The sequence below is a fragment of the Capra hircus genome, chromosome 14 (assembly GCF_001704415.2).
Source record: "Capra hircus breed San Clemente chromosome 14, ASM170441v1, whole genome shotgun sequence".
In the NCBI taxonomy this organism is placed as follows: Eukaryota; Metazoa; Chordata; class Mammalia; order Artiodactyla; family Bovidae; genus Capra; species Capra hircus.
The window spans coordinates 57,065,322-57,083,351 of record NC_030821.1 but is presented as its reverse complement, the minus strand read 5'-3'; the positions used below and the strand labels follow the sequence as shown (position 1 = coordinate 57,083,351).

Here is an 18,030-nt window from a genome sequence, read left to right as displayed (position 1 = left end):
AATCTTTCCAAACTCACAGCATCAGTACGGAGTCTACATGCAGTGGATCACCACGTTTCCACCTGCATTCTACAGTAGTGGGCAAAGGCTTACAGTGGCAAGGAAAAGGACATCTGAAACGTATACAGCAGTTGTTTGAAAATCATAGCAACTAAGAATATGTCTGGACTTAGGCCTTACCTGTAATCCTTATTACCATGGACTTTTTCATGCTCTATTAAAGCTCCCATGAAAAAATAAATACAGACACAAATGCATAGACATACTGCTCTCACAGTAGCTTTACAAAGATATCTGTGCTCCCTGTATTAACTTTTAGACTGATACCTATTTCCCAAATCCCTGGGGGTGTCTTTATGCTTTTGGTAATCCACCTCCAGTCATGTCTTATTGCTTAATTAAAGTGATGTATTTAACTTATTTATCACAATAAAACAATAATTTTCCACTTTAAAAAAGCAATGTGTTAATGGTGTTACTTAGATAGCACTTCTTAAGAATACAGAGTAGAGGAGTTAAGACTCAAGGAAAGAGAATCACTGATATTGAAACGTCCCTGGAGAAGTTGGAAACGTCTATAAGCGTATTTAAAATAAACTGCCGCGGTCCCAAAGCCTTTAATGGAGCCGGGAGAGCTGTTTAATGCACACTATCTTGCAGTAATCGCTGTAGTTTAAAATAGATTTTAATCAAGCACCATCTGCATAATAGGCTGAACAAACAACATAGAACTCCACTTATAACTCTTATCATATAAAGTAAATATTATAAAATCTTTGCCATAGAAACAGGGCATATTACAGCACTTTTTGTGATGGTACTGTAACTGAAAAATTCTGCTACTTAAATTCATTCTCTCCTTTCTTTCTAAACTATGCCATCTAAAATCCCCTTACGAGAATAAATTCAAATAAGCATGGAAAGTAAGTCATCTAGTTACTGTGAAATCAGTAAGGCTTTAATACCTCTTTCATTTTACAATTGGGTTTATTATTATCATTAATAATAACTAATTCAATGACTCAAAACATCAGTTATAGAAAACCATATATAAAGTGTTATACTCCTGAGATGATTCACAAGCAGAGGGCATTGTATAGGTTTCATAGTTTGTAAAACGGATTCATTTTTAGGGATCTTTGATTCTGCCAAAGATAACTAAGTATTGTTTCAGGATGACTTTAGCAAAAACACTCAGTGGCCTTATATAAGGTAAGAAATTTGGGCTACTGTCCAGCAAAATCACTAAAGTGAAGAAAAGATTTGACTATATTTCTTACCTTATATAAGGCCACTGAGTGTTTTTGCTAAAGTCATCCTGAAACAATACTTAGTTATCTTTGGCAGAATCAAAGATCCCTAAAAATGAATCTGTTTTACAAACTATTACATACACCTGTTCGGAGAAGGCAGTGGCAACCCACTCCAGTACTCTTGCCTGCAAAATCCCATGGACTGAGGAGCCTGGTGGGCTGCAGTCCATGGGGTTGCTTAAAGTCGGGCATGACTGAGCGACTTCACTTTCACTTTTCACTTTTCTGCACTGGAGAAGGAAATGGCAACCCACTCCAGTGTTCTTGCCTGGAGAATCCCAGGGACGGCGGAGCCTCATAGGCTGCCGTCTGTGGGGTCGCACAGAGTCAGACACGACTGAAGCGACTTAGCAGCAGCAGCAGCACATACACCTGCTAGTTATGTTTATCAGTTTTGATAGATTCATTTGGTCTTTTCTAAATTTACCTATTTAGGGTGATACATTTATTTATTATTTTTGGTTAAAAATTTCTCTTGCCTCACAGAGAAGGCACAAGCTGTTGATACACAGTTCCCATGAATAAAATACCAGGTAGGCACCTGCGTGTAGCCTCAGTTTAGTTCAGGTGCTCAGCAGTGTCCTACTCTTTGATTCAATGGACTGCAGCATGCCAGGCTTCCCTGTCCGTCACCAACTCCCGGAGCTTGCTCACTTGTCTCACTTGAACTTTATTCCATGACTTAATCAAGGTATGCCCAGTTATCTAGAGTATGAATCATCTAAGAACATTTACACCCAGGAAACATCACATTGTAGTATAATCTAGCTACTTAAATGGATTTAGGAGCTATTATTTGGAATTGAGTACTAACTGGCTGCTTGACTGAATTTCACTATTTTCCCCAAAACTACTTCGCTAATAAGCTCACTCTTAACCACTGGGATACTTTATTTCTGATAAATGAATACATATTAGTTGCTCGGATCTAAGAAATTCTTAAAAGTATCATACATGTTACATCATGTGAAGTGTTCAACAATTGTATAGTAAATACAGTTCAATGTGGGAAATACCAGGCTTTTGAAACTCAATTTTAAATATTCTGTCCTAATGCTAGACAATGTGGCTTGACATTTGGTTCCAATACTGCCTGATTTTACTTGACTTCTGTCTGCCTACCATTTTTACTTTATTCTAGGAATCGTCTAGCCTTCAGAACTATAGTAAATAAAAAGTACTTTTTTAAGGCTTATTTAATTGATCCTCTAGCGACACCCTATTTTCTTTGAGGAAAAAAAAAAACCCTTCTCTTTCTGTTCAGTATGTTAATGCATACTAGATGAACTATCAACTTAGTAAGAAACTCTTAAAAGCAAAACAAGCAAATGTAAGAACCCAGAGAACCAAGCAGAGTACTAAGGCCAACTTTTGTCTTGAAGACAGCTGCTGAACCTGGTGAAGTTGAGTCAAAGATACAGCAGATAGAGGATGAAGCCCATGACTGACCAAAAAAAGTGGGATGTTTAACAGGAGAGTTCCTATTATAAGTCAGGACTGAAAAGAATTAGACTTTCTGAGCAGGGTGAAATAAAATGATTTGCCTGGCATGTTCCCTCCCACTACCTGCAAGGATGATTCTGAAGGCAAGGGGAAGAATATCTTTTGTGATAATTCACAAACAGAAGCCAGCATTTGTAAAGATTTATACCCTGAATGCATATGACTCTAGTGATCTGAAAAACTTTTAAGCCAAAAGTGGCTCTAGATTGTAATGGTCCAAGCCACTTGGCAGAAGCAAACACAAACCATCTTTAGAGGAGTCCACTTTCAAACCAGGTCGAATAGAATTCTCATAAAGTTCTAAAGAATATCAGCTCTTATTCCAAAAGCAAAAAAGCAGAATGAATCAAGGCATTAAAACCAAGGGCCAGTGGCAACAATAGACAACAGACTCAGATCCCCAAAGGCTTCACAGATTGGAATTAACAAATGCTTAAAGAACAAAAGAGATTAAATCCATGGATAAAGAGCAAGCAACTAAAAAAAAAAAAAAAAAAAAAAATCCAAACAGATTTGAGAAAGAACCAAATAAAACTAGAGACATAAAATAATTGAAATTAAAACCCCAATATATGAGCATTAATTTCAGATTTGATACAGCTTAAAGTTGAATTATGAACTGGGAAATTGATATAAGTAAATTAATCAGAATACAATGGATTAAGACATCTTCAAAAGATAATGGAGAATCACCATCAATCTAAAATTATTTTTCCTAGTTAAAGTACTTTTTAAGGTAATCTTGTTCCCAATAGATCATCATGAGAGAAAATTTCAAAGACATAGGGAAAATGTTGTCAGATGAAAAAAAAATTTTTACATGTGAATAAGTCTATAGAAAAAAAGACTATAAAAACAAAAATAGCATTTTATGAAGTTCATAAAATTACATTTAATTTAAAGATAATTTATAATTTAAATTATAATCAAGATAAACAATAGCAATAACTGCTCCAGTATAAATTGAAAGAAGGGTATTTAGAGTTAAAGTAATTTATGAAGGGTAAAGATATTGATCAATGTTAGACTTTCATGCATTTTTATGTCAATTTTAGACTTTCACGCATTTTTAAGAGTGGTTACTAAATAAAGAGAAAGATTATAAAATTTAATTTCCAATCTTAAAATGGGAAATATTGAAATGAGAAAAGTAAGATGAATCTTAAGGAAGGTAAGAAAGAGAAAAAGAAACATAGACATATGTGAGACAAATAGAAAGCAACATACTTAAATGGAGAAACTGACTCAAGTATTTTAGCATTTATTCAATATGTGAATGTATGTAAATGAGGTCAGTGTCATTTTTTTTTTGACATGATACAGGCATGGTTTCATATATAGAAATAAACATAATAGTCAAGAAACATAATTAAAACCAAAAAAATTACATCGCTTTTGTCATTAAAAGCCAGTTTCACTTGAAAGTAAAAACTTAACTTATACCACTGACAAGAAACACATACAATCCTTTCAGCAGAGAAGCTGAAAGTAAAAGGATGGAAAAATATATATTGTGTTTCTTAGCCCATAATTCCCTTAAAGGGAAAACTGTGCGAAAAACACTGCTGAAATGCCAGATACTTTAAGTGTCTTAAAGTGTCTGTTGTGTTACACATACTGGATTACAGGCTTAGAACCATAAGCTACCCAAGTTTATATTTTTCTGATGTTTGACTGTATGTCTAGTTTATGACTTCAGGCTGTCAACACAGCTCCATAGCAATCAGGGCCATGGGGAGTGTTTATAAGGTGATAATTTATTTTACTGATGTATTTACAATATTTCTGTCTGTCAAAACAAAGTTATTTCATTTACTTGTTCAATTAGATAAACTGGAATTAATATGCAATTGCTTAAGAGAGCACAAAGTGTTAAGAGGGAAGGTTTAAATGCTTCTTTTTCAGGTGTGAGACTAAATATTCGTTTTTAGTTCTCTCATTAGAAATTATTTAAGTGATCCTTTTGACTAAACAGTACTTCACATTTAACAGGAGCTGTAGCAGTACAACAGTCCTCATAAACCCTTCTCATACATAAAGGAAAATTCTGATTTAATTGGCAGTGATGAAGAAAGCTTGAACACTTTCATCAGAGGAATTTTTAAAATCATTTAATAAAAATAAGTTGAAAAATGGGCAAGGGAATTCTGAACTGGAGAGAAGGTGAAGGACAGTGTGTATAGCTGGAATGGGAAGATAGCTTTTGAGATGGAAAATGCACTTAAACTAGGCATGAACTTGAGAGTATTTGTGTAGATAAAAAGTCACCTTAATGAAGGCATTCTTGAGAAACCCACCTTCACATCATAGCTTATTCAAGAATATACCATTATAGAATATTCCACTACACAACGTTCACATGCTCATTAGTAATGAGCTATAAATTACTCTGAGATGTGGAAGTTAAATGATTGGTTAGGATACTCACTGGCAAAGTTTCACACCTGCCTGGAAACTCATAACATACAAATTCATACCTTAGCAAAAGTATAGGATATGGACTTGATATGTCAATAGAAAATGGCAGAATCTATCAATATTAATTCGATGAACTTCTGATTTCTACTCAGTGTGCTACACATACAAATTTCCTGAAATGTAAACAATGAATACTGATAGAGATCTAATCCAGATGCACAAATTGATCCTTCCTATGAGTAGAACATTAATTTTTTCCCCTTGCAATGTAGTACATATCACCTACATTAAGAAATTTAACTTGAATCACCATCCATGCATAATCCGACACCTAAATCACTGACCACAAACAGATTCTTGGCGTTCACATTTAGATCCTGGTGCTCACTGGCTGGAGATACCATTAGGAGAACACACATTTTCTTAAAAATTTATTTTGCCCTTGAAGTGATCAGCCAAAGACGAGGCTTTCACAAGCCCGATACATTATTCAAGTCCTATCAGTTAGCCTCCTTCTCTTTTTCTTTCCCTCATGAGAGGATGGCTCACTGACAGGGAGAGACCATGGGGTAGAGGGGATCAGCATGGGTGCTCATATCTAGCTGTGTAGCTGCTCTAAAACGTATCAGGCATTTGTTTTCATCAGGGATGGCAGACAGCAGTCATGGAAATGAATGTCATGAAAGAAGAAATTTATACTCACACAAACCCAGAAACAGGAGGCCCAGCATGCCGTACGGGGTCGTCAAGAGGCAGAGATGGGAGAGGGCAGGGAAAGGCCAGAGTCCTTATTGCGGTTTTGGGGGGAAGGAAGGGGCCGAGTCAGCTCAGGACAGGAAGGTCTGAACAGTTTTCCAAGGGCTCTGCTCTAGAGGTGTTCCCTAGTTGTCCATAGCAGGTCCTCTTGGGAGATGTGGCGGGGGTATTGGTATGGTATGTAACAGTCTGATGAAGGAGATGACTTGGGTGTGGCTCTGGTTGTATGGTATGTCTATCAAAGATGTGCTCCAGGGAAGTCATTCACTATCTCTAGGAATTAGCTACCCTGGTGGTGCTTTGAGGATTAAGGCCCTAAATGTTAGAGCTTCAGGAATACTGAAAATAATAAAATGTCAACATAGCAGCCTTGTCTTTTGACATCAGGCTGGATAAATCTATGTGTCACTATTTGGATTGTTAAAAGATTAGTGTAGCTGCTGCTGCTGCTAAGTCACTTCAGTCGTGTCTGACTGTGCGATCCCATAGACAGCAGCCTACAAGGCTCCCCTGTCCCTGGGATCCTCCAGGCAAGAACACTGGAGTGGGCTGCCATTTCCTTCTCCAATGCATGAAAGTGAAAAGTGAAAGTGAAGTCGCTCAGTTGTGTCCAACTCTTAGCGACCCCATGGACTGCAGCCTACCAGGCTCCTCTGCCCATGGGATTTTCCAGGCAAGAGTACTGGAGTGGGTCACCATTGCCTTCTCCAGTGTAGCTAGCAATTGTTAAGTTAACTGTATAGATCAGAATCCCATGGTATTGCCTTTTGTTTCCCCAAAACAAAATTCTCACAAAGTGAAAAGAAACAAAAGATTGACCCAAGTGGCAATTCATTAGTGACACTGAAACTTAGGAGGACTATGAAGCATGCATGTGGCTGCCAGTGCTTTTCACAGTAACCAGGGACAAGAGTCCTTGAGGGGTCAAGTTTGAAAGATGCTTGACTGATGTGATGCTTTAGTCAATTAAGTCATGTCTGACTCTTTTGAGACCCCACGGACTGTAGCCCACCAGTCTCCTCTGTCCATGGGATTTTCCAGGCAAAGATTCTGGAGTTGGTTGCCATTTCCTTTTTCAGGGGATTGTCCCAACCCAGGGATTGAACCCTCTTCTCCTGATTTGCAGGTGGATTCTCTCCTACTGTGCTACCAGGGAACCCTGACTGACTGATAACCAAGGCAATAAAAAGATGATTTTGGTCTTCTTGACTGAGAGTATACTTGGTTATGAAACAATCATTTGACAAGGGTGCCTTGAATACTTTAAAGAGCTAACTACTTTTGTAGCTAATTTTCCAAAAATAAGGATAACAAAGACCCATCTTTATACAGATAACTTAAGGTGATGCAGACAGACAATCACAATGGCCTGGGGTTAACAAAAGATAAGTAAAGAAGCACCCAAGCTCCTTTCTCTGGAAGGGCAACACCTAGTACTTCTGACCCTTCTTTTCTTCATCCTAAATATGACATGTTTGGATCAGATGATCTCAGAGATTTCTAACCATCACACACACACAGACCCATTATTATATCCCTGGGATATTGCCTTTTTAAAATAAAGTAGTTAAATTGAAAGATAGTTTTGAATGAGCAGTGAAATAAGCCTGACTGGATATTGAGTCCTAGGTGTTTATTTATTCTCCCTGACTCACTAGCAGACCCTGTACTGTGTGGGTGCAACCTACTCCTATGTTTAGTACATTTGCATTTAAAGGATTTGTTGCTGCTGCTGCTGCTAAGTTGCTTCAGTGATGTCTGACTCTGTGGGACCCCATAGATGGCAGCCCACCAGGCTCCCTGGGATTCTTCAGGCAAGAACACTGAAGTGGGTTGCCATTTCCTTCTCCAATGCATGAAAGTGAAAAGTGAAAGTGAAGTTACTCAGTCGTGTCCGACTCTTTGCAATCCCATGGACTGCAGCCCACCAGGCTCCTCCGTCCATGGAGTTTTCCAGGCAAGAGTACTGGAGTGGTCGTCATTGCCTTCTCCGAAAGGATTTGTTCGGAACTTCAATATGTATTTGGACAAGCAGGTGATTTAACTCATTCAGTCCCCCACAATGCTTCCCATTTGGATGATATTACCTCCATCCACCTGAAGTCAGGGAAAGTACTAATGAACAGTGTTTTTTTAGGCAGCCAGCATTTCTTATAAGTCCTACCTTAGAGGCATCGTCACCTTCGTCTTCGTGCACTGAGCTGGATGGTGAAGGAGTCGCAGACTTGCTTCCAGGAGGAGATGGTGAGTTGTGAGGGATGCTGCCCCCTCCCACGTTAAGTCCGAGCTGAGCGCTGAGCTGTGACTGGTTGATGGTGGTGAGCTGGCCATGCGGCATCATTCCCGGCTGCTGCCTGAGGTCTGCAGGCTGAGCCCTTGGTCTCATGGCTGCCATCTGAGGATGGGAGCTATAGTGCGCCCCTTCTGGGTTCCGTATATCTTGCATCTACAAAAAATGGACAGGAATAATTTTTCACAAAACTTGTTTCTGGAAAAAAAAATCCCTAGGCCTTAAAACTCCATTTTTTAAGCTTAAAACTCCTGGTTAACTATACACATTTCCACCCTTCGCCTAGAGAAGGATAATCGTAACTGTATGTATCACCCTAAAGATAGTAAAATACAGAATGTTGGAAATCCACTGACATTACATTTCACTACTCAAGACCTGGTTAATTATATTTACAGTCCTTCTTTACACTGCAGTGAAATGCAAACATATATCATTAACAGATACTGATAGGGTAAGTTTCAAAATACTGATGTTTATTAGTGTGTCAATATTATATAATTATTAGTGATTACAGCATTCACTGGTGCCTCAGAATGTAAAGAATCCGCCTGTGATGCAGGAGACACAGGTTCAATCCCTGGGTCAGGAAGATCCGGAGAAGGGAATGGCTGCCCACTCTAGTACTCTTGTCTGGGAAATCCCACAGACAGTGGAGCCTGGCGGGCTACAGTCCATGGGCTCTCAAAGAGTCAGAGACGACTGAGCAATTAACATTACACTACTACTACAGCATTCACAGTAATTCATGAAAATCCATTTCTTTGATTCTCATCAATTGAAAAAGGTTTTGAAAGTTAAGCATACTATGGTTCTCAGCTTAATTCTATATAGGCTAGTATTGGCCACATGATCTATGAACTTCTGACTTAGAACACTTACAGGCTGGTATTAACCAATTGATTAATTGACTATTGAAATGATTTGACTACCTAGTCAGATTCGAAAGTAAAGCTCTAAAGTTGCAAGGTCACGATATTAATCCATTATGCTATCTGGGTCACTGCTTTTTAGCCTTAATGAGACTCACTCTTATAATTCAAGCAGTGAATTTTGTCTCTGCAAAGGATTAGAATTAAAAGCATTGGAGGATGAAGCTCTTAACGCATCTAGAGGTCAAAAGTGTTGTATAAGAGCAGTGTGGTGAATTTCACTTAATATTTCTGTGGCATTTTCAAACTTAAAATAATGGGAATATTTTGTGGGGCTTACAGAAGCAGCTCAGTTTTGTTCTTGCTGAAGGGTGCTGGGGAGTTCATGCAGGTAGATTTATAAAGCAACAGAGAGAAAAAAGAAATGGAAAAAAGAAGGGCAGTTCTTTTTTAACATGAAGAGAAATACGTTAAATTTATATTTGGGAATGGAAAAAGTAAAAATAAAAGTTACCTTTCTCTATTTCATTAAGAAAAAAACCCCATACAATGTCAGAATGCCTAGTAATTACCCATCTGCAAATGTTACCATGACATGGAAATAATGAAAAGGGTAATAGGTAACTTAGTCATAGGATTTTTTTCGTTTGGTAATAAACTCATTTCCTACCAATGCTCTCTAGGCATCTTACCAACCCAGTTAGACCTGTCTGAAACAGGAGTTGTGACTGAAGAGGTGTCTGCCTCTGTTCTCTGTATTAGGTTCGCTGTCTCCACCGTAAGTCATCATATTAGTCAATACTCCCCACTTCTGACCTTTCCAACTCTTGCTACTCTTCATCTTCAGTCTCAGTTCTAGGTATCCTAGACTCTGGCTCTCCTAGGAGATGGGTTAGGCTGACTCTATGCTTTTATAGGCATTGCTTTCCTGGTTCAAATCAACCTTTTCCCCCATAATTTAAACCATGTCCCTCTAACCTTCCAAAAGCAGCTCACAGTTCTCCTTTCTATGAAAACCCTCATTAAGCAGTTATTACTATTCAATGATATATGTTAGCTCTGCAGAGGCCCCAGTGACATGCTCTAAGTGAAAAGAAGAGACTGAGGGGTTTTGAATATCTGTTGAATAACTATATAAATAAATGAATAAAACCTAGAGATCTTAAAAACCGATTTACCCCAATTACAGAGTTGGAGTTAAAACCTACATCTCTCAATTCCAGTCTTTGATACTTCCTACTGTATTAAGCAGCTGATCCAATATTTTATGTATCCTAAAGGGATAGTTATAGTTAATTAAAGATAATCAAACACACCTGTCCAAACTGTCTACCCAAATCGATGGTTTTTATTGAGTCCATTCATGTTGCCTCCACTCATGTTTACTAAAATAGTGCTTGTTCCTGTGCAACTGTTCATATAACTTCTATAATCTGATCAATACTAGCATTCACGGTTATCCTCAAGTTGTGCCACTGAGTCTCTTTTCAGGCCCATATTCTAAGGTCCTGAGGTCATATTGTGCTTTTTTTTAGACTTTTAGCATGTGGAACTGGTGTTTCATTGTGGGCACTGACTAACGGGAGCCCACTAAGGGTACTGTTCTATATATGGGGCAGCTCCCTCTCCCAACCCTACACCAAACAAAGCAGTTGCATGCATATTCAAACATATCTGTTTTGTAGAGTCCTGTAAATTAAAAATGTTTACTAACAGAATCATACTTTAAATTATTTTCCCCAAAGTATGTAACTAATTGATATGTTATTTCTCTGTCACAGAAATCCCAAGTTACAAGCTTGAACAGTGTGCAACTTATCTGGAGCTCACTTCTCACTCTTTCAGCAACATTGTGGTTTTCACATGACATGGCGGAAAGTGATCTCTAAATTACCTACACACAGAGTTTCCAGATTTATGCCTACAAATTCCACCTCATAGCACCTATCTTTTTCACCATTTTGTAGTATTTTCTTAAAATTATTATTCTCCCATGCTAATTAGTGTGGTGAGTAGATCTCTGAGTATTAAAGCTGTATTTCCATCTTTGTAATTTTAGTAGAAGGAGGTGGGCATGGTGAAAGGGAGTAAGGAATCAGCCTGGGTAGGGACCATGAAGTACTCAACAGGATACCACTTTTTCAACAGACTTATCGTTAGTTTAAAACATCATGTAACCAATGGTGTTATGCCAGGCAGACAGCAGCTTTAACACTGAATCAAAGACCACTTCTCCCGTGTAGAGGGTGGCAAGCACAAATTAGAGAGCACATTCATCTCTTTAGCTCTCAGATGCACTTAGAAATAGATCTTAACACCCTTGGTGACATTTCTGAATTAGGAGGAGTTTTTTCATTCCACCCTGCTTTCATAGGAGTCAGTTCAGTGTTCATCACCGCCTAATGTATAACATGGGGCAAATTAAACTGGAGGGAGCTTGATTACTGAAAACTAAAAATAATTAGTCAGCTCATGAAGGTAAGCAAATGTTTTGATTACTGGTTTCCTTCTAGAAAGATAGTGACTGACTACAGATCTTAATGTGAAATATGAAACATCAACTTGAAGAATATTATTTCCTGTTACTCTCCAGTATTTTCCACGTATTGTGAATAATTCACTTAAGTCATGCTTAATCTCAACTGCTATTCTGACTCCTCTTGGCTCTGCCATTGACTTCTATTCTTCTTACAACTTTCCACCCCTAAATGATTCCCTAACATTCTGAGTCACATTTCTTCCATTCAGCTAAGATGCATCACGATTTTGTTAGTGGGGAATTTCTAAATGAAAATGTATAATTCTGGCCCCAATTCTGGGTCTGACTCTGCTAGACGTCACTACTTGGACATCACCACTGCTGGAAAACTGAACAAAGTTTTCTTTTTCAAAACTATTTTGTACTCTGTGTCCAGTTTCTCTTGACGACACCTTCATCCTCTTCATCACCTCTACTCAAAATGTTTTAGTAATTTTTGGTTCATTCCTTTTCTATCAAATTCTGGTGGGTTCCACTCAGTCGGCTCCAAAATACTCCTCCCATCTGACCTTCTCTCACCCCACCCCGTTCACGTATTTCAGGCTTTCACTACCTCTTCACTTGGAACAGCTACTTAACGTTTAATGAAAAGAACATCTTCACATCCACCCCAAAGAGTGCTGTAAAATTAATCTTCATGAGTCAGACTCAAACACTTCTCAGTGATATCTGCCTCCCAAATGGAATCCAAACTCTTTGGCATGCTATTCAAGATTCCAAATAAACTTTATTCCTTATGTGTCCATCAAACACCTAAATTATTCAACTAAACCCAACTAACTGCTTTTCTTTGCCTCTGTCTCTCTCCCTTAAACATGTGCCTTGTCTATGCCGCTCTTTCAGCATTCACTTTCTGAGCAGTTGCTGTTTGAAAATTTGAAAAACAGTTTTAAAAAAATACTTTGCTCAGTGATTTTCAGTTTGCACAGAACTTTTTCACCTGTTGGGCCTTATAATTCCCCTTTGAGGCAGAAATGTCTGTTTACACAAGTTTACTGAGGATGATAGAGATTAAATGGTCTCAGATCTCTCTACCAACAAAGAAATACGCTTGTTTTACATGTTTGTATTCTTGTCACAATTCCATGATGCCATTATCATATTCACATATCCAAACACTGAATAAATTTTAAAGTTCAAAAGTCAGCTCATCTACAAAGCTTCAAGAACCTCCTTATTCTGAATTGCTAAAGCAATCTGCTTGTACTTTCTTTGCGGGCACTACTTTTAAATTTCTTAAGTGTCTATGTATTTCTACAAGGTAATCTTGATTTGTACATGACAAGACTGTGAAGAAGGTTGAGTGCCGAAGAATTAATGCTTTTCAACTGTGATGCTGGAGAAGACTCTTGAGAGTCCCTTGGACGGCAAGGAGATCCAACCAGTCCATTCTGAAGGAGATCAGCCCTGGGTGTTCTTTGGAAGGAATGATGCTAAAGCTGAAACTCCAGTACTTTGGCCACCTCATGTGAAGAGTTGACTCACTGGAAAAGACTCTGATGCTGGGAGGGATTGGGGGCAGGGGGAGAAGGGGACGAAAGAGAGATGGCTGGATGGCATCACTGACTCGATGGATGTGAGTCTGAGTGAACTCTGGGACTTGGTGATGGACACGGAGGCCTGGCGTGCTGCGATTCATGGGGTCGAAAAGAGTCGGACATGACTAAACGACTGAACTGAACTGAACTGAAAGCATTTTTCAGTCCTTCCTGAGATCTCGTAGTTAAATTAGGCATTTCAAGTATTCTAAAAACACTTGCCTAGTCAGTGTATAAATGAAGAAACGAACACTACAAGCACAAACTGACTTTAGCTAGTATGATGATCTTTATTTTTTCCTGTGAACTTCATCTAGCTTTAGCCCCAAGATGAAAAGAAAATATGAATAATGTCTGTTTCCATTTGTGGCAGAAATCTCAAGTTGTACCCTCTGATCCTCATTTACTTTGGTCCAGAGGGACAAGCCTCTGGTATTTAGCTTGTCGAGCCAAAAAGCTGGCTGACCGAGGACACTGTCTCCTTTATTTGCAGCTTTATGGTCATGTGACCATGTTTTGGCTACTGAAATATAAATGAAAGTGTTGGGTGGTCTTTCCAAGAAATCTCCTTGAAGGAAGGGCTCACTTTCCTTTGTTCTTTTTCTGCTGGAAATAGTGCGGGTGTGGTAATTAGAGCTCAGGAAAATGTCTTAGACCAAGAGGCGGCACCCTAACGATTTTGGACTCACGGAAAGAAGCTTGAGTGTCTGACTATCATGAAGACACCAGACCACGGACGGTCTACTCACCAAGGGAGTATGTCATGTGGAAGGGAAGTAAAGGTCAATCTTTTTCAGTCCTCTTGAGTTTTCTGTTGTACATAGCAGAGCTAATCTTGCCTGATACACCCTAATAGATTATAAACTCAAAAACGCAGGGAGAGAAATCTACTTCATTTACCAGCATAGCCCTCATATCTAGCACAGACTTTGACACATAGCAGATACTCAGCATGTATATCTTGAATTCCATCAAATAGATGCTTGGGTATATTTAGGACTGATGACTTGGGCTTTACATAAATAATATTAAAAATCCTTGATCTTTTGGGAACTTCATTTGCTAAATTCTTAGGACTCAAATGTCTCAAGGTGCTTTCTAACTTGTGTGTGCATTTCTCATTTTGCTTATTTCAAGCCCAGTGAATTTTTTTTTTGTTTTTTGTTTTTTTTTTTGACTAAAAGTCCTGCATGTCATTGGCATTTTAGTCTTGAATGGCTCTTAATAGTTATCTCCCCACTGGGGAAACCTGATCCATTGAACATAGAGGATAGATTTCACTTTTTTGAAAACTGGAACTGTTTCCTTAAATTTTACAGATTTTTTTTGTTGAGGATTAATATTGTTCTTTAATTATAGAAGCTAAAAAATGTCAATTAAAGTAATGGAGGAGGATTATGATGATGAAGAGATTTTCACTGAGTTCCTTCAAAACCTTTTTCCAATTAATGGAAAGCAAAGGCTCAGTTAAAATCAATTAGGAAACCAAAGCAGATACCATGTGTTCTCCCCTCCTGACCTGCCTATTACATCCATGGCTTGATGCTAATATAACATTCTTTTCTCCCCTGGCCCACACCTACAGTGTAAGAGCGCCAGGCTGAGAAACAGCTGGAGAGGGACTCTGTGGGCCCACTCTGATACAGATTTAAACACATTTGCAGGTTATTTTCCTTGGGTTCTCTTTGAAAAGGAAAAGAAAAAAATACCCAGGTTGTTCAGCTCAGATTATTGTTTTAAAAAATGAGTAACATTTTGTATATAACTAATTAAAAAATCCTTAAAACATTAGTTGTATTAGTAACTAAAGGGTGTTAAAATTGCACACTTGAATGGCATCAGAACAAATGAAGGCCGGAGTTTCAGTATTTAAAATTGTGTGTTTCCCAATCCTTCAGAGTCTGTTTTCTTCTTTCAAATATCAGCATCCTTCACAGTCCAACGTGCGAGCCTTGAAAGCTATCATTATCGCTGCCTCCAGCAGACAATCCGTATCAAAACAGTTGTACACATAAAGCTCAAACGACGTCTTGGCTCTCTCTGCTCTGATCCAGCTGTTTGAGTGAACAGCAGTTGGTGAACAGAGCCTGGAACATGGGGAGCCCTGAGGCCTTATTTGCTAATGCGGCTCCACCAGCTGCTGCTTTCTGTGGGCTTTGCAGGCGAGGCCTGGAAGTTTGCCAGTTGCAGCAGGAACAAGAGAACGTGAGGAATCTCTGAAGCCCTTCTGTTTACCCCTTCCGTTCACCCCTGTCTGTCAGCATTTGACACCCTTTGCTGTGGAGTGTTTTTCCCAGCGCCATGAGGAGACCCCGCTGGCTTAGGCTGTGACAAGTGCTTACTCTCGGTCCCTTTAATACATACTATCAAACATACACCATCCTCAGCATCCAAAGAAAAGCTTCTGAGCCTTGCTCTTGGTACTCCATCCAGCCCTGCATGATTAATCAGGCCAGGAAGGCTAAGCGTTTCCATTTTTCTTAGGAATAATGCACTCTAAGAGGCTATGAGAAGAATGTAAATGTTGATATTATTTAAGTCTCCAATTTGATTACATATTTTTGCCAGGGATTCAATTAATATGTAAATGTATACACCCGAACAAATGCATGGGTAAATTTAATAATCAAATTTATTATTTTCCTAAATGCATTTCTAAGAGAGAGCTAAATTATTTGTTGTCCAAACAAATTAAATCATTTTTATGTGATCTCCTTGTGTGATCTACTTGTTAGTTAAAAACATGTATTTTAAACAGGCGTTAACATTTTTGACTATTAGATTTCTAACTCTGAAGACCAATACTTAACATCAGAAGAGGAGAAATCTAGGAAATACATATGTATAGCACATGTTAAAATTTTTAAAATGAGGAAAAATGCAGTTTGAAAAAAAGATTGAAGATTTTTATGAAAATGTATTTTTATCCTCAATATTTGACCAGAATAACTTGATTTAAACTTTGATGTTCCAAAAAGACCTGCTTTTTAATTTAACATTTGGAGTCTACTTTTCTTCCCATAGACAATATGGATGCATAGATTCAGGTTTCTTTACAAAGCACTAAAATGGAACATCTGTAGTTTAGTTAGGATGGTGCATGCACTTAAGTCGTGTCTGACTATTTGTGACCCTATGGACTGTAGCCCGCCAGACTCTTCTCTCCTTGGGATTCTTTAGGCAAGAATACTGGAGTAGGTTGCCATGCCTTCCTCCAGGGGATCTTCCCAATCCAGAGATTGAACACGCGTCTCCTGCATTGGTAAGTGGGTTCTTTCTCACTAGCACCACCTAGGGAGCCCCTCAACCTGAACTGCAGGTGGATCTCTTTCCGTCTGAGCCACTAGGGATGTTTCCATTAGTTAGGATAGTCATCAGAAAACTAATTATTACAAGAAAGCAAAAACTCTGAAGCATAATTCATTAGACATTTCCAAAAGGATATACATAGCACTCTCCAGGACTACCATCCTCGGGGAAGATGAGAACCACCTCGGAAACCTAGTGCTCATGGTCCACAGGTGCTCCCACCACAGCAGACCATCCACTTCCTTCAGATGGGGTCTCTCCCTCATGGCAGCCTCTCCCATGAATCGGGACCCTAGTTACACAAGGGACTTGATATGATAGAAGAAAACATCATCGAAAGTTTTTAAACACCATGGCTAAAATTTACACTGACTAAAGAGCAAATCATGGCATCTGGTCCCATCATTTCATGGGAAATAGATGCGGAAACAGTGGAAACAGTGTCAGACTTTATTTTTTGGGGCTCCAAAATCACTGCAGATGGTGATTGCAGCCATGAAATTAAAAGATGCTTACTCCTTGGAAGAAAAGTTATGACCAACCTAGATAGCATATTCAAAAGCAGAGACATTACTTTGCCAACAAAGGTCTGTCTAGTCACGCTATGGTTTTTCCAGTGGTCATATATGGATGTGAAAGTTGGACTGTGAAGAAAGCTGAGGGCCAAAGAATTGATGCTTTTGAACTGTGGTGTTGGAGAAGACTCTTGAGAGTCCCTTGGACTGCAAGGAGATCCAACCAGTCCATTCTGAAGGAGATCAGCCCTGGGAGTTCTTTGGAAGGAATGATGCTAAAGCTGAAATGCTAGTACTTTGGCCACCTCATGCGAAGAGTTGACTCATTGGAAAAGACTCTGATGCTGGGAGGGATTGGGAGCAGGAGGAGAAGGGGACGACAAAGGATGAGATGGCTGGATGGCATCACCGACTTGATGGACATGAGTTTGAGTGAACTCCGGGAGTTGGTGATGGACAGGGAGGCCTGGCGTGCTGCAATTCATGGGGTAGCAAAGAGTTGGACACGACTGAGCGAATGAACTGAACTGAACTGAACTGAACTGAAAGAGCACTTAAAAGTTTTAATTAAAAAAATTTAACTTAATTTTTTGTATGTTCTTCCAGGGATGAACCAAAGATCAAATGTCAAAGCCACAAAAGGAAGTAGGACCCTCAACCTCTAAATGTCCTCAGTGTCCTTGCCAGGTACTGACCCTCCTTGATAAAACTCGACTTCTACATCCCCTAGACGCAGAAAGAAACACCTAAGGTGCCCTAGTGTATGCATCTGGATCCGTTATTATAAACTGGAAAAGCAATTCTATGCCATTTAATTTGATTTCTTTCTCTTCCTTTTCCCATATGGGAGGGAGTGTGTTACGGTGGAAGGAACCCTGCTCATGACATCATCAGACTAGCTCTGATTCTAATGAGTTATCCTACTTTTAATTTACTTGGCCCTCATTGTCCACCTCTGCAAAATAGGTGGATAACAA

General features: G+C 38.9%; 1 protein-coding gene across 1 annotated transcript in view; it reads right to left on the bottom strand.

The window, feature by feature from the left end:
- Positions 1 to 18,030, bottom strand: part of TOX (thymocyte selection associated high mobility group box) — a 309,395-nt gene that overhangs the window by 50,142 nt on the left and 241,223 nt on the right. The window contains exon 4 of the mRNA XM_005689005.3: positions 8,155 to 8,436. Within this exon, the coding sequence (XP_005689062.1) occupies positions 8,155 to 8,436 (282 nt within the window). The remainder of the gene's footprint in view (positions 1 to 8,154; positions 8,437 to 18,030) is intronic.